Here is a 24,935-nt window from a genome sequence, read left to right as displayed (position 1 = left end):
TGATAATGTCAGTCATAAAAGTGAACTGTGAAAGCATATATATATATATGTATATATATATACATACATATGGAGAGAGAGAGAGACTGGCGTGCAGTCATGTTGAAACAGGAAGGGGCCATCCCCAAACTGTTCCCACAAAGTTGTTAAGAGTTGGAGCTAAGGGGCTGAGCCCAACTCTTAAAAAACAAACCCAAACTTGAGCCAAGCCCACAGACTCGGCCATCAAATGGCCAGATGGAGAAGCGTGATTCTTCACTCCAGAGAACACATCTGCACTGATCTACAGTCCAGTGGTGGTGTGCTTTACATCGCTGCATCGGACACTTAGACGCTAAGGCTCAGACTAAGGCATGCATGCAGCTGCTAAGCCATGGAAACTCATTCCAAGAAGCTCCCTCTACGCTCCGTTCTTGAGCTAATCTGAAGTCCACATGAAGTTTAGAAGGTCTGTAGTAACTGCCTGCAGAAAGTTGGTGACCTCTACGCACTATGCACATTCACTGACCTCGCTCTGTGATTTTACGTGGCCTACCACTTTGTGGTTCAGTTGCTGTTGTTGTTGACTGTGGAATATTTAGTAGCAAGGACATTTCATGACTGGACAACACAGGTGGCATCCTACCACGGTACCTGAGTGCGACTCACTCGCTCACAAATGTTTGTAAAAGAAGTCTGTATGTCTTGCTCCTTGATTTTATACACCTGTGTCTGTGCAAGTGATTGGAACACCTGGATTCAATAATTTAGATGGGTGAGTGAATACTTTGTGTATGACACACAAAAAAAGGAAAATTATAATAGTCTCTTTGTTGAGTCTTGGGATTTGGCAAGCAGTTATGATGGTGGAAGAAAGTCTCCAGAAAATGAAAGTAAGTTATTGAAATGTTCTCTAAAATGACAGAAACATGAGCAGAGCTTGCCTGGGGCTCTGAGGAAAATTCTGCTAAGGGGGCCCTCCTAATTTACCCATAAGCCATGTACGCTGTTTGAGATTGCCACACAGTCCCACCTGTCAGCACAGTGCAAACAATTTGCTCAATCTGTTCATCTACAATTGAGTATACTTATACAGAAAAGTATGAAATAAACAAACAAGATTTTTTTTCACACAGTATATTCTGTACAATCTCAAGATGACACATGAGAATGAAATGCTGAATGACTTTTTGTTATCATTTCATAAGAGATGTATGCACAGCTAAGGAGCATTTATATTCAAATACTGAATCAATTGTAATTGTCAGTCATTGGCTTTGCAAAGAGTTTCCTTTTTCCACAAGTGTAACTGAATTTTGACTTAGGAATAGACGATCACTGTCGTGTTCAGGGTGCTTTTACAGAGCCTGCTGCTGTAAAGCATATGTTTCATTTCATGAATGCGCATACGAAACCATATGGTCACATATGAACACATGTGACGTGTGAATTGCAGTTTCTAAGGCTTGTTGCTTGTTTGTGTTTATCAGCATATATAATTTCACTCTCACTTTAGTCGGGCACAAAAACAAAGAAGAACCCAGCCATGGAAATGGTTAACGAGCAACACACAGACATACCAAGAGATGCTCTGTCCAGCTATGTTAGTAAGACAGACAAGCTAGAGGGATTTGCACTACAAGCAAGCACATCAACTTAATGTTAAGGTTATTTGCTGACATTTTTTTTCTTTCTTTCTTTTTGGAGAAGAGCTGGAGAAGCTTATGTTATGGACTATTTCAAGTGCTCTTGGGGGCCCTCTGCTGTCCATGGAGCCCTAAGCAAACACTCAGTTTGCTTCTGACCTGATTCAAGCCAGCTCTGTGTGTGTGTGTGTGTGTGTGTGTGTGTGTGTGTGTGTGTGTGTGTGTGTGTGTGTGTGTGTGTGTGTGTGTGTGTGTGTGGAGGGCGGGGACCTACCAGTATCACCTGTGAATAAGTATCTTTTCATGGATGCTGTTCTGTGTTATGAGTTATCCCAGTTTTAATCATGTTTGGGATTATGGTATAAAACATAACCAGAGTGTTCACATCCCTATATGATTCTAACATTATCTCTATGAGTTCTATACTGAGAAGCTATAACAGAAGTCGTTAATATGAGAATGTCACTGCTTTGCTTTATGGTTCAATTTGCCCCATTATATGCCGTACAGTTCAATATTCAACCCTATGTCAAATTTAGTGATGCAGTTTAGCTGTTTTACAACTGAATAGGATTAAGGACATAAAGCATTCCTTATAATGTAATATATATTATATATAATGTCATAATATTTCCTAAATACAAGAAGATCTGCCAAAGATTTAGACAGACACTCATAAAAATGTGAATTAGCTAAAATAAAGCAGCACTTTAGAGCGTTTGTTTGACTCCACAATGTCACTGAAAGATACATAAAAGGCCTGCTGTAGGACATATCTGGGCACGTAGTATTATCTGTCCGGATTATGATTTTTCCCAATGAGGATGAAATTGTAATGTTTGCATAGAACGTAAAGAACGTGTTTACCCATGTCTGATACACAAAGCCGAGTGAGCAAATAATCTGCACGGTTGCAAAAGCAGCAGCCAGCAGGTTATATCAGCAAGAGTCAGGCCCCAGTAGAGTGCCTTTCCACAGTCTGTCTAGCTGGTGTTGAGAGCACAGTGACCAGTATTTGTTCAAAGTAAGGTGTGCTTTGGATGTTTAAAAATTAATTAGAAAATATTTTGTCCTTACCTTAGGTGTCCTGGTGTCCTGGGCAACTGTATAGTGCCCTTTAACCAGAACAGAAACCCGTGTAAAATGTTAGTGAAATTATCCGTAGCAATAACTGTCAAAGTGAAATGATCCTAAACTATTCAATTATGATTGTTTTCTGAATTCTGAGATTTGACATTTCTATCCTAGCACAAATAAGATTTTGCAGAAAACCATGACTTGTTGTAAGCTGCTTTTTAGCAAGTGAAAGGTCAAATATAGACTGTTTTATCTGTACTACTGATGTTACAGTAGGAGTTGTGTGAAGCCCCTTGGGCAAATCCAGTGGGCTGCTAATACAAACAGCAAAACAAATAGTGCAGAAAACACGGGATGAAAATTTATTTTCAGACAATAAGTCACCACCCACTCGGCCTCATGGAAACTTCAGGGACTCTGATATTAAAAAATGCACACACACACACACTCTCTCACACACACATACACAGCAAAGTCAATAACTTGTCCCAGTATGAAATGAAAGTTGTTGTTGTTGTACACATTAGATCCCATGATTTTTTTTTTAATCTGATTTGGGTCTGCTCTCACACACACGCTGAAAGTCAGTTTGGGGTATTTCAGCACATGAAGATGTTATTAAGAGTCCAAGAGGTGAAAAGATCAGAGCTGCAGTTGGAGGATTGGGAAATCAGGGGTCTAATGCACTAAAGACTCAAAGCAAAGAAAGTATTTGGTCAAGTAAAGTCAATAGATAATTGTGGGTTCAGCTATGGATGTGATGATACAGTATTTAAACTGTTTGTACTTTCACTGTTTTTTTGCAACCATGCTAGCAAAATGTCTGTACTCTAAAACAACTACTACGGTTGTTGGATCAAGTCAGTGTTGGATACTTTAGAAAGTTAATGATTTTCTGTGCAAATCTTATAACCCCTGTCAGTACCAAGTGCAGTTCATTAGCCCAAACTATCAAGTTAATGCTAATGCTAATGCTAAAGTAAGCTCTGAGCACATGCATGGAAAGAGATGTGCAATGAGTAACTCGGTCGATTGGAAAGTGTTGCCCTGGTGCCTGTGTGCCTGAGATATCCACTCTAATTGGTAGTGTTTAGAGTGTTTATAGCAGTTTGTAGCCTAAGCTTTTTAGAGTTACTTTACACATTGTTCTTTAAAACTTTAACAGTGTTAAATATTAGCACCACAGCCTTGATAACACTATGTATATATGTAATAGAAAATAAGGAAAAGCATAATAGGTCCCCTTTAATGATAGCGTAGTGGTTAGAATTAGGGATGCAGTGATAATAAGTCTCCAGGAAGTGCATGCAAGTTATAATACTATCCACTGAAATGACTGGAACATGAGCATTGCAGTTTCACAAGAGACATCTGGAGCTCAGCTGTGTTTCCAAAAAATGTATTATTAGCAGCCTAGTTACTGAAGAGAGAGGAAAAGACGGTATCAAATTGATATTTGAGTCAGCAGATACTCAAGACTGTGGTATCAGCAACTGCTCTAGCCTATCTGCAGGGACCACGGATGTACTCCTGACTTTGATGATCCCCAGGTTTTTCAACCAGTGATGATGAACTGTAGTAATGGCAGCCGTGTCTCAGGGGACCAGTGGTGTCCTTAAGCAAAATATATGAACCCCAATATGCAGCTGTGTGTCCAATCGAAATAAAGTACATAGAACAAAGCAGTTTGTGATTGTAACGTATAATGTAAACAATTGTTTTTTAATCATTTTGGCTTAGCTTTTTTTTCTGTTTAACTTTTCATCTAGTGCCTCAGGTAATTATTTAAGCTGTCCTATACTTTGGTTTATTCCAAACACGTACCCTAGCTGTATATTATAATAATTATAAAACACTACTGCCGTCATTGTCTTGTCTGTGTTTTTCTGCTTTTAGGTCACAGTGACAACTATTGGCTATGGAGACAAAGTGCCACAAACCTGGATCGGAAAGACTATTGCTTCCTGTTTCTCAGTCTTTGCCATTTCATTCTTTGCCCTGCCTGCAGTAAGTGCAGTGAGAAATTTCCGCCTAACCTTATGGTTGAGTTGTGCTGTGAGGATTACAGAACAGCAGTGACTTTGCTGAGAAACATAGTAAGTCAGTGAACCCTGTAAAACTGGGTGAAAAATTGGATTAGACAAGTATAGTTTTCCTCATCGCTTTCTATATTACCCTTGGTTCAATATTCATAATAAGGTTTATGAAATGTCTCAAATACTTAGAGCCCCAATTATTTATGTTTAGTTCTAGAAAAAAAACGCTTAATCTCCACATTTAAATCCGCTAATTGCGTGTTTATGAAGGTTAATGGGAAAAAATAAATTATTCTCAACCGAATAGAATCATAAAGTATCCCTCTTTGTTTCTTCCTTCTTTCTCTATCTTTCGGATCGTGCAGCTGCCTGAAAGTGTGTGGTTAAAACTGAATAATGAGAAAAAACTCTGCTATGCTGTTCTTCACAGGGAATCTTGGGCTCGGGCTTCGCCCTGAAGGTGCAGCAGAAGCAAAGACAAAAACACTTCAACCGACAGATCCCTGCAGCTGCCTGTCTCATTCAGGTATTTGACCAAAAAAATACTCCCAACTGTAGCTCAGTACAGCCGGGGGATTATGCTGTCTCAGAGCTACAGTCTTATTATGGAGACCATCCTTTCATGTAACCTTTTCTTTCTTTTCTTATATGGCAGACATGTTGGCATGAAATTTGTCCTGTCCAACCAACGTATTGCTATTTTTATGCCCCTCCAGACATCGTGGAGATGTTTTGCGGTGGAGAACTTTGATTCTGCCACATTCAAGATGTTTTTGAGAAAAAGATCAAACATCCCTGCCTCTTCTCTATCCACCCCCAAGCCCAAGAAATCGGTTAGTAATCATTTTATAGATTTCTCTGTAACTGCTCATACACCCGGTTTCCCGTTTATTAGACACAGGCAAAGTGAAACTAATGTAGTCTGAAGCAACACCCCTGCAATACTGTAAATCCTAAATTCACAAAGGTTTTCATGAAGGTTTATGTAGGCTGTTTTTGTTTTTCAGTTATTATGTGCTCACTGTGAAGGCTGTAGTTTGCTGTGCTGCATTGTGTTGCTTTATACTGCAACTTGTTTCTGATGTTTAGACTGCACTCAATGATGCAAATCTGATATCTGATATTGATGCAAAAATACTGGAAATGCCATAGTTTTTATGAGAGATCTCATAGTCTTTTCCGACTAGTAATGTCTAACAAACAGTGCATAATAATAGTAATAATAGAAAAAAATAATAGAAATAAATAAACAGAATTATTGTAAATAATTTCATAAATTGATGTCAGATTGGGTGTCAACCCCCTCACTCACTCTCTATTATCAGACAGGCTTAATCGACTAGTTAGATTTAAGAAAATCATCCATTACTGTAGTATAACAGAATCACAAGACTGGATATCAGATTTTAAAAAGATACACATAAAAACAAACAAGAAACGCCTGACAAGGGGAAAAAAAGTAAGCAAGTAAGACAGCCTGAAGCAATTTAATAATGATATTGATTATTCAGCATCTTTACAACCAACCACACACATCTACTAATGCATCTGTTTTTAAATGTTGCTTATGTGCAGCCAGTAACAGTGTTTATTTTGCCCCTCTTTTTAGACTCTGATCCTCCTACTGTATATCCATGTAATTATCATCAACAGAAATGATAAATTATTTAAATGCATGACAGCTCTACACTTTTTAAAACAGAGAGTGGGGGTAGAGAGAGGTAGGCAGATTATGAAGATCATTACATCACGTAATTTTGCGACTGATATGCCTTTATGTTTACGAAGGTTTACCGGCTGCTAAATCTAATTCCATTTGACAGTGGAGACTTTGGTTGCAAAATCAAAATGTAACTCAAAACGTTTTTCCCACACGGTGAACACGGTTACCCTTTTGTGTCACTCAAGTTGCAGCCAAACACTTCATTGAGCTGTTTGCATTTTCTCGAACAGGTGAAGATGAGGAAGAAGTTGAAGAGCAGTGACAAGGACAATGGTCCAACTTCCCCCACAGTTCCGAGCATCACCTTCGACTCTGTGTTTGACAGCGGAAGGGAGATGAGTTCAGATGTTTACAGCACTGTTGGCACAGGTACTAAAACCTACTGAAAGAGTGAAGAACAGTTTCTAGAAGAAAACAGACTGGTGTTGTTGTGTGGATTTATGGAGTGGTGCCTGTTCTTTCCTTCAAATCAGAATTAATACTCACATCATCACTTAATGAGTAAAGTTTTCATTAGCGGTGCTCAGGTGTCAAACCAAAAATTCTTTCATGATACGGAAAATAGAAAATGTTGAATTTAAACTGCAGATATAAGGCTGTCCACAGCAGGTGAAGAGGACAAAGTCCAAACATTAAAAATAGATGAGTGCATTGCAGGAATATAACGTGATGTTGCATTGATGAGTATGAACTGCAAGGGTCCTCTGCTGAACTTGTAAAAATCTACACAACACACAGTGCTGCTGAATCAATGATGAAGAACTAGGAGTCAAATAAAGAAGGTATTCAAATCAATACTGCATCCTGTCAGTGTCACTTAAGGTTATGTTGTGTACTCCAACTACTTTGATGAGTTCATTTTAAATACTTCAAATCAAAGCTTTTCTGATAGCTCAGGAGTAGTGCCACCAGCAGGTCAAAGTTTTCCCTTTTCCTATTCACTGACACTGAATGACTTTTTTACATTATTTTGCTTTAACGTATAAATGACAGAAGTGTTCCTGACAACAGTCTGAATCACTAGCTAGACAGTACAATGAAAAACTGTCCTTGCATTAGGATTTAAGAGCCATTTGAAACTACTCAAGACATCTAACATTAGTCAAATTGGACTAAATGTATCGTGTATCATGTGCAGCATGCGCACTGAATACCATTGCACAGACGCAATTTAATATTCAATTAGAGTGTGGCTAACTTTAGCAATCAGCAGCCATCTTTAACCCTTTAATGTTAACACTCCCATTCTTGTGGTCAGTGTAGTCACAGATTTTCTCATTCAAGGGACTATGTGGCATTTTAAAGTCTACATACAAACAAATCAAAATGTGAGTTACTTTTCCAAAATATCATATGCTCCACTTTCTAACTTCCTGGTTTACAACATCCTGTCATGGAGAGTGGGGGCTGCAGCCTTTTGGGGCTGAGAATATTTGAGCTATTCTCATCAAAAAACAAGCTGAGGAACTTTTGCTGAAGTAACATATACTCACTAATTCAATATCATCCTTGAAAATGCCTCTTTCATTTTTTTCCCTGTCAGTTCATTTTCCATGTTCATTCATTCCTCTCAGAGTGTATTCCCTAATGTTGTTCTGCTCACCGAGTAGCCTATTTTATACCTTTTCAAAAGACCATCATTATCACCCCGCTCACTGCTATATAAAGGACATTAATGGATAGCCTGATCTAGTAGACAGACCAACCAAGACACAGGAGAGGACCATCTGTTTACTTTTTCAAGGAGATAAATATGGATAGTTTTAGCACATCCATAATATATAAACATCTAATTGGATGCTACTCTTTTCAGGCCCTCATTATATAACCTCTTTCTTTAACACAATCTGGTAATGTGAAAAGCTGCTTACATGGGTGACTGCAGCACCACCAACACAACAGTGCCAATGGTTTTGCTTTGCACTAACTTCTCAGTACAGGGGCAGAATTTAATTTGCACCATTGTACGGTTCTATGCATGTCTGTGCACTTCACGATCTCTGATGCTACAGGTCTACTGCACATCTTACATTTACAGCATGATGCTTTTAACATGTCCATTTTTTTACTAAGTTGCTACATTGCCATCTGTTGTATGCTTGGGTTGAGGGGATGCAGGCACTGATGCTGGCTCAAGTGCTCAGCTGCTTACAGAGTTGTCAGCTTACACTAAAAGCATATCCTGTCTTTTGCATTGAACAATTTCAGCCCTGCGTTAACCTTGTTGGTTATCTCTGCTGTGTGGGCATTTATTCCTCATAATTCTGTTCACCGGGTATGTGGTTACATAAAATAGATTCAAGTCACTATAATTTTGATTGCAAGAGTGGAAATACTGGCGGAAAGTAATTTTCCATCAGTGCTTTTCAGTTCATCATAAACAGAACTATCAGATGTATTGCAGATGTGGTGTTTCTTTTTACATTTTAAGTCTTTCTGCCCCTTTTTAATTCTCGTTGTGCTTCTTCCATCCAACTTCCTTGCTTGTGTCTTTTTTCTCTTTGTGTTTTGTCCGTATGCCTGATTTAGCAGGACTCTACACTCTGGGAGGATGTGGTGAGCTGCATGTTAGTGTCCACATCCTGGTTACGTCCTCTGTGCACTCGCTATCCTCTCCTAATGCTTATTTTTAACAGCCCATCAAGTCACTTTTTGTCATTGTCAAGTTTTATGACAGCATGCTTTCTTAGTCCGGCGCCCATGAGGTAATGAAATGTTGTGTTGTTTTCTTAATGACTAATGACAATGAAAAAGGATTCCAAGTGCCACATTTATTTTTCAGTATAATTAAAGTTAATAATTTATGCTTGTGTTTTCCATCATGTATTCTTCAGATCGCCAGCAGTCCTGGACGTCTTTGTCCTCTCTTCAGTTCACCTCACCACCTCCAGGTAACTTCAGATCTTAATGATGTTTTATGTTACTTTGTTTGCCTTGAATATACAGTCTGGCTTTCATATAAAAGATGCACATGGCCAAAGAGATGACACTCATGAGGTTGTGGATTATTGTTTTGGAGCCTTGAGTTTAGTATTCTGACCTTCGCCATCTTTACTGCTGCTTGCTTGTTAGATTGGATGTTAATTATGACCACCAAAAAAAAAGTTGTGCACAAAATGGACAACTGAGAAAATACACAGCCTAGAGAACAGCCGATTCATTGGAGTATCCTTTAGTGTAATGAAACACTGAGTGAGACAACATGGCACCTTCCTGTCTCTCAAAGTGTCCAGAACCCTAATAATGCTAATAATGCTAATGCCTTAGCAATTTAAACCCCTCTACAAATGTCATAAGAAAGAAAATTATCAGTTGGGGTTTTGTGGTCTCACGACTGCTAACCACGTGATGTTAAGTGGTCCACCATTTTTGATGTGTGACTATGTATGATAAACTCAGTAAGACCTCAGTCACGATGCCCTAGAGACGATGCACAATAATCTGGCAAGGGAAAAATATGTATTACCAAATGGATCTTGGAGGTTCCTAGCTGTTGCCAAGTCACAAAGAAGGTGCTGAACCAAAAGCCTCTATGTGATTGCTTTGGTCCCTGACTCCAGTTGCCCACAGTTTGCACAAAACATGCCAAGTTGTCTGAGACTGCAAACATTTGCTAACTACTCTTCAAATGGTAATGAAATTATAAAAGTGTGACACAAGTGAGGCACAACTTTTACTTTGAAGGGAAATGTCCTCGATTTCCAGTTTGTGTCGAGCTTGTGTTGCACTTTTTGCAAGTTTTCTTATAAAAGCAAAGGTTTGTAGATAAATTAGTATCTCTGATGTAAAAGCTGCAGCAATCTTCAACCACACCAAGCAGGTTTTTGGTGCAGCACCTTCTTTATGACCAACTTCACCTAGTGGCATGAAAGCAGCTTCCAGGAACCACTCAATAACTGGATTACACATTTTTCCCTTGTGGTTCCCTTATATTGGAGGAGGCCAACGGTGTGCATATGATCTTATTCGAGAAACCTCTATAGAGATTAAAGCCTTTTCCCAGAAGAAAAAAATGCATATTTCTGTTGTAAAGAAATTTGAACATGGAAGTCTATGAAGAATTACTTATTTTTGAAATCTACTTAAAGTGGCCATTCCAGGAAGTGCAGATTTTTGGCACTGGTGTGCTGCTAGTTGCAACAAGTTTGGGTTTCATCATGTGGGTCGGGTGTGATGTTACATACAGTTTGAAGTGTTGTTACCAAGAGGACTAAAGGTCTGATGTGTTTAGCTGATATGCAAAGTAATGTTTGGCATTTCATCTAAAAAGCTGCCCAGCAGGGAGTTAAAACATTTTCCTGCATTCTGTTATTGAGAAATATCAGTGTGCTTGTCAGGGCAAGTCTTGTCACCAGATGACAACACCAATTAAGATCATTTGATTTACAGTGCATTTCAAGCAGTGCCATTTAACACCTTTTTTTTTTTTTTTGTATTTCACACATCAAAATCATGAACCTGTTGTGTCACACTTCTCTTACTGGTGCAGTTTCAAAACACTCCAGTGGCAGATTTGGATAATTGAGGGGTCACATTTTGTCTTTCATTTTTTTTTATTAAATTTTACAATTTTAAAAGACACAAAAAAGTGTGTCCTCCCAGTTTATGTGGCAAAGAACAGAAAGTGCCACCCTGCTGGCATGTTGCATTTGAGAACATCTACAACCCCCCCCCCCCCAAAAAAAACCCATCTGTGTCTATCCAAACAGAGTGGTTTTCTCTCTTCCCTGTTTTTGCAGGATGACTGTAGCTGTAAATTCAGATCTCTTTTCCCATCTAAATACAGCACTTTTATAATCCTAAACAGAGCTCTGGAGAGTCAAGATCCCAGGTCACACGAGGCCCTAATTTTCCCACAGTTCACAAGCCCTCACTAAATCACCAGCGATTCTGAAAGCTACCATAGGAATGTCTTTTTTTCCCCCTTTCCACTGTCTTCAGATAATGTTACTTTTAATGCAACATATGGGCATATTTTTGTTGTTGGTTATATCAGCATACAAAGCATGAGTGCATTAAGAGAAATTAGAATACATTTAAATGTGTAAGTAAGTGTAAATCGCAAAACCTGTTTGAACAGGATATACACAGCGAAACTTTATTTGCAGTGTCACTACAGACACATATTAATAGCTAAACTCTAATGAGTGTGTTTCTGGGTGTCTGTGGGTGAACGTGCAGTGAAAAGAAGCCCTGGCCTTTTAGAAGTCCACTCCCCCAGCGCTCTCCAGAGGAACTGCAGCTTTGCAGACGACATGGAGCTGGAGCCAGAGCGAGAGAATGAACTGGCCCCAGCCTCCTCAGTGTCACAGTGAGTTTACCACCATAGGATTCTGTGTTTATGTGTACATTCATTTTAATGACCATGACAGGGAAGGTTTTTATGCATTTTGTTTTAGGTTTTTTTTTCTCTATTTGTAATTAACCTTTGAAATATGCCAAACCCCAGAGGGCTTGTGTCTCTACTGTGTAATGAGTGTGTATCAGGAAAAGAAATCACTTGCGTTTGCCGAGGCACTTGCACAGCTAGAGACTGAGAATGATATGAGGAAATGAGTGTTAAGTAACTGCAGTGCAATGTGAGTGCACAGTAAGTGAAACAAATGGAGCGACAGTTTTGACCCGTGGGACTGCTTTCTAAACGGAGGAGTAATGATGCAGAGTGGGAAATGCATGCAGCAGCGTTGTTGGCAAAGATCACTCTGTGCTCTGCTGACTTCAAAATACGTAACCAGCTGTTCTCATAGAGCAGCGCCACATCAAATCCCATGCTACATTGTGCCATTATAAGATACTACACTTTGTGTTATCCATGACGAGACAACACCAAAAATATGAGAGAAAAAAAACCTTGAAGAATGTGTTTCTCTTCACCAGGTTTGTCTTTGATTACACGCCTTGTTACATATTTAACACCAATTTGTCAGTTTTATTTTATTTATAAGACTGGAGAATAGCTCAGTTTAGTCATTGGTACAAATCGTGGTGTATAGATTCTCACTATGGAATACTTCCCAGGAGTCATATTTCTGCAGCTGACAGTTTCGACTTTCCAGTGCACTATGTTTTGGCAAATTGATAATAATCGAGGAACTGAGACTTTCAACAAAACTGCCAAACATTTGTCACAAACAGATGAAAATTACACCCCTAGTTACCCAGAAGACAGAGCTTTTAAAGTCATAATAAAAGAAAAAAAAAGTGTGTGAGGCAAAAATGTACAGCTTCATAGACGCACTTTTTTGAAAATCTTTTTCACATTGCATTTTTGTTTATACCAATCACATGAAGCATTTGGAATAAAGGGAAGGGATGAGTAAAGGTAGCTGCGAAAATGTTTTCCTTTATTGAATGAAGGAGGGAAAAGTCAAGGCAAAACCTTTTCTGTTAGTAACAGAGGTTTTAATTGAACATACTGAAACAAGACCTGTGCAAATTCCATCTGATCTCAGCTATTACAGCAATTACTAAAAAAAAGGATACAAGAGCTTCAGCTCCTTCTGTTTTTCTGTTAATTTGATGGCATCTGAATAGTCAAATTATGTGCCCTGATGACATTTTTCACAACTCCAGCCTTGCTATGGCAGACCTAGTAATATTTAAGTGTCGCTTTCAGACATGGCATGACTGCAGATCTCTAAAGTGCAACTTTGTGAATTTTTTTAGCTCAGAAAATACTGGATCGTTTTGAAGAATTCTCCAATTATCAGTAAAATTAGAAAAATAAAACAGGATTGCAATCTATAATAATAATATAAATGCTAAAAAGGCTTTTTTTTTGACAAAGTTTTAATATCAGTCATTTTCCACATTTCAGCATAAAAATGGTGACAGTACAAAACGCAGAGTTCATGTGCCTTTAGACCTTTCAAAAAAGCCACAAAAAGCACTCGAGGAATGTTCAACAACCATTATTTGCTTGGGTTTTATATTTTTTAAAGCACAGATTTATATGATGAAGACAGAGTCTGTGGGCTAGATTACTGATCAGTACTACTAATAAATATAAGGAAGCGGTTTGAAGTTACACAAAGTATAGATTTCAGCTGTTTTTGGAAGTCTTTTCTCTGAGTTCATTACATACCTCGCAGAAGCAGACAGCAGCAGAATGAGTTTTTCCAAAGTTAGAGAATTGCATGTATTATTGCATGTAACCCACCTGTATTTACTAATATGTTATATTATAAATTATTCTCAATGTGGAGACATAGTCAGTCAGAATCCATGTCACCTTGAAAAATTATATGGATGTTTACCCCTGTTTGAAAAGTCTCCTCTTAACTCATAGTGATAACAAAAGCATTGGTTCAATACTGATCATAAGTGTAACTTTTTGAACTGTCAAAGCATGACAGCTAATAATAATGAATATATGGCACTAATAGTAATCAAAATGCCTTTACTACATCAAATAGCACATTTAGGTGCCATTTAAATAGCACTATATATATATAATAGCACATTCACGTATCCCCTAACAGCTCCAAAGACATCCTTCTAGTCTTGGTAAGGCTTTAATCCGTGGGATTTCATTCCACTTATCAAATTCAGGGTTGCAGGTGGGATTGGAGCCTATCCCAGCTATCATAGGGCAAAAGGCAGAGTACACTTTGAACAGGTCACCAGTCCATCTACAGGGCTGACACAGAGAGAGACAGACAATCATTCATTCTCACAATCATGGCTAATAGGGAATTTAGAAATCCCAGTTCACCTAAGCCACACACGTCTTTGAGAGGATGTACTCAGAAAGAACCTACACATGCATGAGGAGAGCTGGTGGATTTGAATTCTGATGTTGACTTAAAAAACTGCCCAACATGTTGCCTAGTGACTCCAGTAGAGTAAAGATCAAAACTTTTGCATCTGCAACACACACATATATATGCAGACTACATGATTGATGTACTCAGACCAAGATAATGATCAACATTAATAAAGTTCACTGATGGCTGTTACTACAAAAAAAATTGAGAGTGAAAAATATGCTTACTCACTTCCTTCAAGCCCTCTAGAATCTCACTACTCAACACATCAGGTACTTCTTTTGAAGCACTGAATATCTGATGTCACCAGGACATTAAAAACTGCATATATAAAATCACCCATTAAATCTGATAAAAGAAATGAAAAAATGTTTGCTGACTTTCCCCAAACAGGATTTTAAAAATCTTTTTCCTTTGGGTCTTTTAAGCGTAATGTTTGTCTCAATACCATTAATGTAGCTGACTATTCGTTAAGATCTCTGTTGAACATAAAATGATCATAGTGACTTTGGTTTCTACCAAGGAAGCCTAGAATAAATAGTCCAGCACGTAATCCCCTTTAAAACTGTACAGAGTTAATTACTAAGCTTGCTAATAGGTAGACTTGGATGCTTTAGATAGAACAAGGCTAAGCTGCTCTTTTTATTCTTTGTGCTACGTAAAACAAACTGTCTCTTAATTCCAGTCTTAGATCTCCTCTTTTTAAGTTTAATAAGCTCCATTTCCACAATATTTAACCATTTCTTTAAGGATTATAACCTTACAGATCTCTAGGATGTTCACATCACAGTGTTCATTAATGGTAGATGAAAATATTAAAGAAACATCTTTGATATTCAAACGCTTCCCTTTTTTCTGAAGAAGTCACAATTTGCCATTAGAGCTAAAAGAAATTTGTCTCACTGTCTGGCTTCTGCTTATATCACTACCACATAATCCTTTTATGATGTAAAATGGATTCTATAATAGCCCAGGAGCACATTATTGACGTTTCATAGTGCTAATTTGACAAAATGTTATGAAAGCTGTATTTGAAAATCAGCCCATTGCATTGCCTCTGAAAAGTCCATTATGAGACTCTCACCCACCTTGTTATACACCGGACTTGACAAAGAACTCGCTGCGCTCCCACCTCACATACTCACTCACTGCTTTTTCAGGGTAATGAGCCTGTTAAGTAATACCTATTTAATAATTCCCACAACATAATAATGGAGGCTAAATGCCCGACAATCACTCTAAGCTTTGTGCCAATGATTTTTCGAGAAATGTGCAGACCTTGAAAATTACCCGCCTTTGTTCTTTCTGTAACTCACCTTCATCACATTCAAAGGAAGACAAGTAATAGAGGAAAGGCTTTTGATGTAGATGGAGCAGTAATAATGAAACTTAATATTTTTGCCTATACTGATAAGAGTTCAGGTATGAAGGCTAATGTCTGCCAGTTTTTTCATAGTTTCACACGTTCATTCAATTAAATGAAAGAAGGGGTGTAAACAAGTGTAGCAGGTTGAAGACAACCAACCTTGATGCAAATGTGTTTTTCACAGACTCACAGAGCCTCACCGAAAAGCCATCCGGGTGATCCAGAGAATGCGATATTTTGTGGCCAAGAGAAATTTCCAGGTAATTATTACAATTTTTTTAATAAGAAAAAAGCATAATAATCACACATTGGGAAATAATTGATGTTTATGTGCTCTACTTAAAATTGCGTAACCTATCTGCATACTCTGAACACCTACTAACAGCTTGGTTTCACTAAGCAGTATTTATTCACTTCTAACATTTCAGTAGTTATTAACTAAGTACTGTACTGTTATTTACTCTCACACTGTCACAGTGCAAACATCAAATGCAACAGCAGAGATTGGGGAGCAACAATAATAAACTTTGCCCCAGGGTCACAGCAAGCAGTGGTTCAGCTGAGTTTGCAAATGAGCAGTTCAGATCAGCAGCATCATTATAATAATAGGTTTTTGAATTGGTTGTGGAAAAAAGATGACTATATCTGGATATGAGTCCTATACTGTATGGGGTTTTTTTTCTTTTAGACGATGTTACACGTTGACACACTTATAACACTTTTATGACTTCTCTCATTCTAATCAAAGGCTCAAGCCATGAAAAGATAGCTGTGCCACAACTTGGATTGTCTCTAATGAACAAATGAAATTCTGTTTCAGTTGTAAGTTAATGCAGCATCTATGGCATTTTTGCTTTGCTTTGAACTATAATAACAAAATTAATTCCACTTCACTTTATGTCCAGCTAGCCTCAGTGTTTTTTTTGTACAAAACCCTTCCTTTTAGGCTTTGTTCTTTATCAGACAGTCACAATAAATTTTCCATGATATTTAATGAATACAAATTACTGTATATAAAGGATTAGTACTTTATATCTGGTCTCTAAACCTCACCAAACATCTGTGGAAGAGAAAGGGCACCCTCTTTCCGTTCTAAACTTTTACATTTTGGGGCATAATTTTAAAAAATCTTCTGGACCTTACCAGATCCTTAAATGATTCAAATATAACTTCAGGGGGGAAAAGTGTGACATACCACACTTTATCATTATTTATTTAACAAAGAACCGAGCCAAAGAAGAAGCCGTGGGTGAGAAGCTAAGTATACCTCATGATTCAGTAAGCTGTAGAACCACCTTCAGCAGCAATAACTTGAAGTAATTGTTTTCTACATGACTTTATCAGTCTCTCATATCATTGTGGGGGAACTTTACAGGATTCTTTTACATCTTTACAACATTTGCAGGCATTCATTCATGCACAGCTCTCTTAAGGCCCCCTTTTTTCTCTGTAATTTCTCTGAGCATTGCACACCCTGACCTTGGGGTGAATTTGCTGACATGTCCATTCATAGTAACTCTGGCAGTTATTTTGTATGTTTTCCACGTGTGAATAATCTTTCTCTCTATGGTACGATGGACTTAAAATTGTTTGAAAGTGGCCTTGTAATACTTCCCAGATTAATGAGCAGCAACAATTACTTATCTAAGATAAGATCGTTGCTATTGTCTTTCCTCGCTGGCTTTGTATTAACACACCGCTGAATGCTCCGGAGCAGTAAACTGTCAAAACTTCTGCTCTTACAGAAGTCATCAAACTTGCTGATGAGCAATAAGACTAGTGCACTAATGTTACCCTTTTAGTTCCTATGGAAGCAGTAAGTGTGTACTTAGATTTTCACACACTGTCTCCTGAATTTTGGCTTAGTTTTTCTTAAAGACATAGTGACAAACTGTAATATGTCATGTGCTGTTGTTCACCTGAGACTTGATTTAACTAATTTTAAAATAAGGACCACATGAGATTGATTGGTTGATTGATTGATTGATTGATTGATTGATTGATTGATTGATTGATTGATTGATTGATTGATTGATTGATTGATTTTTATTATTGCTATTATTGGGCAACTCCAGGCCTTGAGGGCCGGTGTCCTGCAACACAACACACCTGAATCACATGATTAGTTCGTTACCAGGCCTCTGGAGAACTTCAGGACATGTTGAGGAGGTCATTTAACCATTTGAATCAGCTGTGTTGGATCAAGGAAACATCTAAAACCTGCAGGACACCGGCCCTTGAGGCCTGGAGTTGCCCCCCCTGTTATAGACCATCCTCTTGCATGAAAAGTTTGTTTCTTTGACAGGATAATTTTCTAAAGAATATCCAGTTTCTGGCATGTAAAGACATTCGTAAGGATTTGATCCTGACAAGACATTTGTAATAAAAGAGATGACGTTTTGATTAAACAATCTGAAACTCTCTGTTGTAGCAAGCTCGTAAACCATATGATGTGCGAGATGTGATTGAACAGTACTCCCAGGGTCACCTCAATCTCATGGTGCGCATCAAGGAGCTTCAGAGACGGTAAATGGTTTAAATAAGATGAGCTTAATATGAATTATATCCCCTGAGTGGATATATGTGTACAATGCTGTCAAGGCAAAGAGATCAATTTAAAAAAAAAAATGAATGGAGGAGATCTAGGAACATGAAAGGGGAAGTAGAGAGAGAGTGTAAATATTCCTCTAACTTAAGGCTCCCATTGTTTCCCCCAGACTGGACCAGTCTTTAGGGAAGATAACTTTGTTCCAGACAGGTTCAGGTAATGAATCACTCCACTGACTTCTCGAAATACATTACAGCAGCTATGGTACAAACCACAGACCTAATCCTTCTGTCTTGTTATTTACTTGACTGTTGTCTGCCTCTGAAGACCGAGCCAAAGACAAAGGCAACAACTCTATCGGATCCAGACTCAACAGGATGGAGGACAAGGTGGGATTTGTGCAACCTCAGTGGAAAAATACAGTAACACTCACCAGCCTCGTAGAGTTTGAGATTCATTCTTTTCCGTGTACAGGAGAAAAGTCAAATATTTAAATCCGGCTCCATTTATCTTGCACTATAATTTGAACTTTTATTGCAGTTCACAAGGGTTATCCCAAGAGGATGTTTACGATGACAATTTACAATTCAGTGAACCCATGAAAATAAACCGTATTTGGGAATCATTCTGGGTAATGCAACAAGAGCTGCCTTTGTTTACCGTAATGTAACATGAGCCACTATGTATGTATACACATGTGGCCTCGTTTTTGTTGATTCACATATAAAACTTTAAGAGCCTGTTCCAGTTCTGTGGCACAAAAAGAGGAACTGTTTGCTTTCATGTATTTCAAAGATGCATCAAAAAAAAGAAAAGAAAAAGGAACACAATGTGCAATTCCCTCCCTGAGTTTTTATATACATCTGTGATTTTTTTCTCTTTCTTATTTGTGATTGGATAAAAAAAAAAGATCAAACTGTGTGTAAAGTTTTTAAAGAATTTTCATTTCATAATCCTGTAATAAACATCCCTTTCATTTCTGTTCTTGAAATGTAATTCTGTTTCATAGAACCGTAACTGACCATGAAAACTACAATCATTAAAATAATTGGCCCAAACTTAAGATGCTGTTTGTGCCACATGGGGTAATTAAAACTTTATGAACAACGTAACCGTAGCTCCTTCGTTTAACAAGTAAACAAACCTAATTTAGTTTTAATTACTAAGAGGCACTGTTAGTGTCATAGCTGCCACTTTAAAGAATATTTGATTGAACTCTTACAGATAACACACATGGACCAGAGTTTGAATCGCATTGCAGAGTCCCTCGCATATCTGCTGGAACAGAAGGATGCTGGTGGTGGCGAAGGTGGGGGCAGGTCAAGGTTTGGACGGACCTGTAATGTCCTCCCCAGCCAGGACAGCCTGCCAAGCTATGACCAGCTATCTTCACCCTCTTTGTATGCCTCCAACACCGCCAGCACAGTGGTCTGCCCCAATCCTCCCCCGAGCACCACTGGCAGTCAGGATGAGAGCTGATGAAACCAATAAGCAAAAACCAAGTTTTTCTTCTTTTAGTATAATATAAGATATTTATGATGAATGTCTCAGCAGACCATGCGGAATATGGACATCTGTGAGAGAAAAACAATAATTCAACACTGCAATATCTCTTAACAGTTACATTGCTATTAGATCTTTGTAGTTGCCAGTTTTGAGTATTGTACTTGACATTTACTCAGGTTAATGCCAAAACCCCTGCAACCTCAACCTCCGTTCTTCCTGTTTAGCATATGCATATGTTGAAATTATATTATTTTGTAGTAACTTTATAACTCTTAGGGGCCTTACATTTCTATATATCACTTGAAAATCCCAAATGAAATGCTGTTTTCACTGTTTTCCACTTTTTCACTTTTTTGTTAATGTGAAGATTTCCTTTCTCTTATGACAATAAAAAAATGCAGTAATCATAATCATGCCTGTGTGATGTGAAGCAAAAAACTTTCAGTGTTTCATGTTTTTATGAACCAATCCTGTTACAGTCTGAGTTACTTTTTTTCTCAAGCATTACCCTGCAATAGCATATTATTTATTTCAGTAAATCGTTTGATTAGGTAGAGGATCAACAGGGGGTTCTTGACCCCCTTGGGGGACAGCCCCCTAGGACTTAAATATGGGGCTCTCCACCATTTGACCTTATAACTGAAGAAGCTTCTCGGATGAGAGGTGAAACGTCTTCAAGCAACTTAAAGAAGTCCAGACGCTTTTCTTTCCAAGCTCTTTAGACTATGTCAGTAATTCCTCTTCCCCCCAGTGGATAGTAATGGTACTTCAGGTGGGCTGTTGTTGGAAGTGAATTTCTATGCTATGATATGATATGATTACTTTTCTGGCTAATTTCTGATCCTGAATTTGCCTTATATATCCATAACAATGAAAAAAGTATGTAGAAGGAAAGGGGCTATGAGATGTCATAAGCAATGAGTTAAATTGCAACTAAGGAAAAACATGACCTTTTGCTTGTATGACCAAAGCTGTAATGAGAGGTTTGGGTGCGCCACAGAAAACATCCAGGTTTCTGAAGTGATCGTGGCAGTCTTAAATTTAGGAAGTGCTGATTTACATTGTAGCTGACATTTTACAGAGTTTTTAATCTGCATTTGTTTTTTAATCAGTAAAAACTTAAGGTGCATATATTGCTTTAGAAGCAATTATTATATTATTTTAATTATCATGTTGACTACTGAAATTTCAAAGTAAGGTCGAATTATTGAGAAAGAAAAATTAAAATAAACTTCTCAAATCTGGAATAAATAAAATATCTTAAAGTCATCACTACCAAGCCTTCTTTGAAATAACACATTAAACCGCATTCATCTTTGAGATTGTTCTTATACATTATTAGGTTTTGCTTGAATAAATGCCATTATTTACTATACAGTTTCAGTTACTATCTGTTGGTTAGCACAACTTTTCCGTAGCAATAAAAGACCAAACTAATTATTACTGAGTGTCTATGTATTGAGTCTGCTGGCCTTGAGGAATCTCTCACTAAAACCAGTGAGATAAATATTTCAGTTACAGTAAGACATTTTTCTTTTGTAATAGGTATTTTGAAGGAAAAGCAAAATAAAAAAAAGTCAGTATTTCACACTAAAAATGAAAGCAAATAATCCAACTAAGAGTCCTTGTCTTGAATGTCTGAAGCACCGTTCAAGTCACTGCTTCCACAAGTATTGTGCATCACTCATGTTTTAACACAATGAGGTGGAGCTGTGTGTCGTGTCCTCGAAACAGTCAAAAGCACGGCTAATACCATGCTCTTTAGACAGCTGACCTTTGAGCGGCAGATGGTGACCTTTTCCCTGCTGACCATCCGTGGGGTGTCCAGGCATTCCTTCACACAAGTAGCCATGTGGAGAAAGGGCCCAAATGACCATCTGCCTCTGGTGTGCACAACAATGGGCTGCACCCTCCTAAAGTGTGCTGAGGGTGCTTGGCCTTTGAGGCGACCAGGAGGAGGGTGAGGGGACAGTTTCATTACAGGGAGGGCGTGGATTGTTTGGGATATTGGAGTAATCTGCGTTATAAACACTCAAACAACACAGACAGTCATTATGTCCTAAAGCTACAATGAACTGCTTTTTTTATGTTTCTTTAGCATCTGCTTTGGTGAGGAAATTTGTAAGGCACATTTCATACAGAAAGAAAAAAGAAATAAAACACTAACATGCTAATTTAGCCAGCAGTTATTTGCATCAAAGGGTACAATTTCCTCAGATTGTATTTGTTGAGTGATCAAACACAAGTAGAAGTCCTAATACGTGTCTTTCCTGCAATTTCTTCTAGTTTGGACAATTTAATGAAATCCCAATCAGAAGAAGCCACAGTTTCCAAAACAAAGCAGTACCCTTTGCAGGATGTTTTTTTTTTTTTTTTTTTTTTTTTTTTTTTTAATCAACCTATGGTTCATTATGAAGGAACATTTCTAATGCTCTCAGCAAAATCACTCTAGAATTACATGAAACAATCATTGCAGGCTTGTTAGTGACAGTTAAATTCACAGATAATGTACTGATGCTTGTAGTGCATCTCTTTCACGGAATGTAATTACTGCTGGAGTTGGAAACCTGGGAATCCTCTATCCTATGGGAACCTATGGACCCATGGGACAGTTTGATATTGATTTTTGACAAGTTTATTTGAAAAATAAATCCACTGGAACAAAGTGAATGATCATTTGTCTCTAATTCAGAAATAACGCAGTTAGCAACATCACCGAGCCTTTTAAAAGTGTTATTGTCTTTCTTTTTTCTTGCTTGTGTAGCAAGTATGAACAGGAGGCCTTTGGGGAAGTGACATTCGAGCAATCATGAGGCAAAGTAAGAATAAGCATAAGTGGTATTGCTTCAGGCACTTGTCAAGGATGATAGCAACTTTGACTATGAACAGGGACTAAGTGAAAATAGAAAAGCTGAGGGAAGACCTGGGGGTGGGGGGTCGAGGAGTGCCAAAGGCTGATTTGCAGGTGAAATAGATGGCACGCTCTGCTTTGTTGCTATTATCCTGCTCTCAGGCCAGATGGCCTCTTGAAGTTCTTTAGAGCTGAAACCCCAACACTGCAGGAGTGCACATACTTATGCGGGATTTGGCTTTTCTAATGGGCTAATTTGGCAATTACAGTTCATATTAATGGATATAATTTAAAGCCTGACGGCACATTTCTTACAATTGTGATTATGAAATATCTCATAATAGAACCCAGAAAATGCAATTACTCTGAAACAATTTTCTTCTTTGAATTGCTAAACTTACAACCCGAAGTTTTTTTTCTATGACTTCAGAGAGAGAGAGAAAGAGAGAGACTTATTAACCTACTCATCTGTGTCTGCTGCAAAGACAGCACAAAAACACTAAAGATGTACTCTCTCATAAGACTGCAGTCATATTGAAAAACCAATAATTTATAAATCTGTTCACCAACGGACACGGCTATAAATAGATGAACATTCTAGTGTAAGAAAAAGCAGTCTCAGTGTCTTGCATATAAAGACAAGACTGACAACACGTTTGACAGCTGGAGGATAAAAGATTAAGCTCTATTCAGTGTCAGCAAACTGTCACAGTGCAAAATGTGGTGTGCATTATTTTGGATATTACAAATATGTAGTTTTAAAATTGTGTATTATTGATTTGTTGCAGTTCTTAATTTATGTCTTAGACAAGTATAGATCTGTAAAGTATTGACTGGCAATCATGCATGAGTTTCTGAATGGTTATGTCTGATTTTATCAAAGGAGGAGTTTTTAGAGATAACATTCACATTAAAAAGGTTGGATATCAGAGATGAAAATGAAACTATAGCAACACAAATTTGTTACTTTACATGAAAAGTTTCCTGGTGTTAAACAAAAGTCCACAGGCATAACATGTAATGATCAATAATCACAGTTTATTAAAACTGTAATATGCACAGAAATGTGCTACATATTCATTTTATATAACAATAATGACCTAACAAAATAGTGCTTTTTTTAAAACAAGTTACATTAGCAGCACGAGTGTATAACAGATTTTTTTTAAATGCCAGTAAAGAATATTCATAACATCCATAAATAGAATAAATATCCTAATAAGAGATGTAATCTAAAAAAAAAAAAAAAAAAAAAACTGCTAAAAATAAATAAAATCCACCAACATACAATAAAATAAAATAAAATAAAATAAAATAATTTGTTGTGGGGAACAGGGCTCCATAAAGTCCATGAAAACATAAATAGCCATTTTCAGCTGCATGTTCATCTTAAAGTCTTGCGCAGAGCTGCTTCATGAGAACCGACGTGAAAATGATTCGGGATGCTCTTGGTGGTTGTTGTCCTCCTTCTCTTTGCAAAATAATCTGAAAATCAGAGAGAGAGATTGGTCAATATTTTGACATTAGATTTGTCGATAGGCCAACCAACAAAAGCTAACGGGACTCATTCCTGTACCTGTGATCCGTGCATTGTACTTGTGACTGGCTGCCGGTTTGGAGAGCGTCCTCTTCCTCCTGTGGAGCGTCTTTTCAGCGGGACTCTTGCGCTTGTTGGTGATGTTGGAGCAGTTCTCCTGGTCGGCCCCTGCGCCGTCTTCGCCGTCGCTCGGCCTGTCGCTACTTGAACCGTGGGGATCGTCCTTCGGCCGTGCGGGCTCAGCCGTAGTGCAGACTACAGGTACTTCATCCCACTGAAACCGGCCGGGCAGCGGGGTTTCACACTCGAAGTTAAAATTCCAGCGCCGGCTGTCCTGCTCAATGATCTCCTTAAGCTTCAGCTTCAAGTCCCGACGCAGCTGGTTGTGGTCCACCGGGCCAAATAAGGCCCTGCAAACAGACTCCCTCCGCCTGATGGGCTCCATCTTTCAAATGATTAAGTTTTTTGGTGGTGATGGTGGTGGTGCTGTCTGCCTGCTCTGCTCGATACTTGACTTCAGGTTGATATAAAGGCTACAGGGCGCAAAACTTTTTTGTTTGTACACAATGACAAGAGACTTCTGATTGGCTGTTGGAGAGGGACAGCCGTGGTGTGGGGGTTGCTGCTGCTGGTGGTGATCAAATCATTGTGTGACGAACTCAGCTGAAACACTGGATAAAAGCTCCTGATTGTCTTTGTTAAAGTCTGTCCTGTCTAGTGGTCACCGAAGAATTTCTTCTTACTCAGCATAATTCAGTTCAGTTTTATTTTATTTATTTTGAATCGCAACAAAAGTTACCTCAACGCACTTTAAATTTTAAGGTAACGACCTCACAATAAAACAGAGAAAAGCCCAACAATCAGATGACCCCCTATGAAAAAGCACTTGGTGACAGTGGG

General features: G+C 38.2%; 2 protein-coding genes across 4 annotated transcripts in view; one reads left to right on the top strand and one right to left on the bottom strand.

Annotated features, from left to right (window-relative positions):
* kcnq1.1 (potassium voltage-gated channel, KQT-like subfamily, member 1.1) overlaps positions 1 to 20,068 on the top strand; it is a 40,458-nt gene extending 20,390 nt beyond the window's left edge. Inside the window, exons 7-17 of one of the 3 annotated variants that reach the window (XM_031751501.2) lie at positions 4,599 to 4,709; positions 5,169 to 5,264; positions 5,455 to 5,571; positions 6,692 to 6,830; positions 9,296 to 9,352; positions 11,643 to 11,772; positions 15,778 to 15,853; positions 18,025 to 18,119; positions 18,311 to 18,357; positions 18,469 to 18,530; positions 19,366 to 20,068. In XM_031751501.2, coding sequence (XP_031607361.1) covers positions 4,599 to 4,709; positions 5,169 to 5,264; positions 5,455 to 5,571; positions 6,692 to 6,830; positions 9,296 to 9,352; positions 11,643 to 11,772; positions 15,778 to 15,853; positions 18,025 to 18,119; positions 18,311 to 18,357; positions 18,469 to 18,530; positions 19,366 to 19,620 — 1,185 coding nt within the window. In that variant the 3' untranslated portion in view covers positions 19,621 to 20,068. The remainder of the gene's footprint in view (positions 1 to 4,598; positions 4,710 to 5,168; positions 5,265 to 5,454; positions 5,572 to 6,691; positions 6,831 to 9,295; positions 9,353 to 11,642; positions 11,773 to 15,777; positions 15,854 to 18,024; positions 18,120 to 18,310; positions 18,358 to 18,468; positions 18,531 to 19,365) is intronic. The other 2 variants (XM_031751502.2, XM_039605354.1) reach the window with 2 other exon arrangements.
* Positions 20,069 to 23,766: 3,698 nt separating this feature from the next.
* On the bottom strand, positions 23,767 to 24,590 carry cdkn1ca (cyclin-dependent kinase inhibitor 1Ca). Its single transcript, XM_031751492.2, has 2 exons — positions 24,075 to 24,590; positions 23,767 to 23,983 (listed from the first exon to the last, which is right to left on the bottom strand). The coding sequence occupies exons 1-2, from the start codon at positions 24,478 to 24,480 to the stop codon at positions 23,883 to 23,885; spliced, it is 507 nt and encodes a 168-aa protein (XP_031607352.1). The 5' UTR covers positions 24,481 to 24,590; the 3' UTR covers positions 23,767 to 23,882.
* Between the last annotated feature and the right edge of the window lie 345 nt (positions 24,591 to 24,935).

The sequence above is a fragment of the Oreochromis aureus genome, linkage group 1 (assembly GCF_013358895.1).
Source record: "Oreochromis aureus strain Israel breed Guangdong linkage group 1, ZZ_aureus, whole genome shotgun sequence".
NCBI lineage: Eukaryota > Metazoa > Chordata > Actinopteri > Cichliformes > Cichlidae > Oreochromis > Oreochromis aureus.
This window is presented reverse-complemented; position numbering and strand designations above follow the sequence as displayed.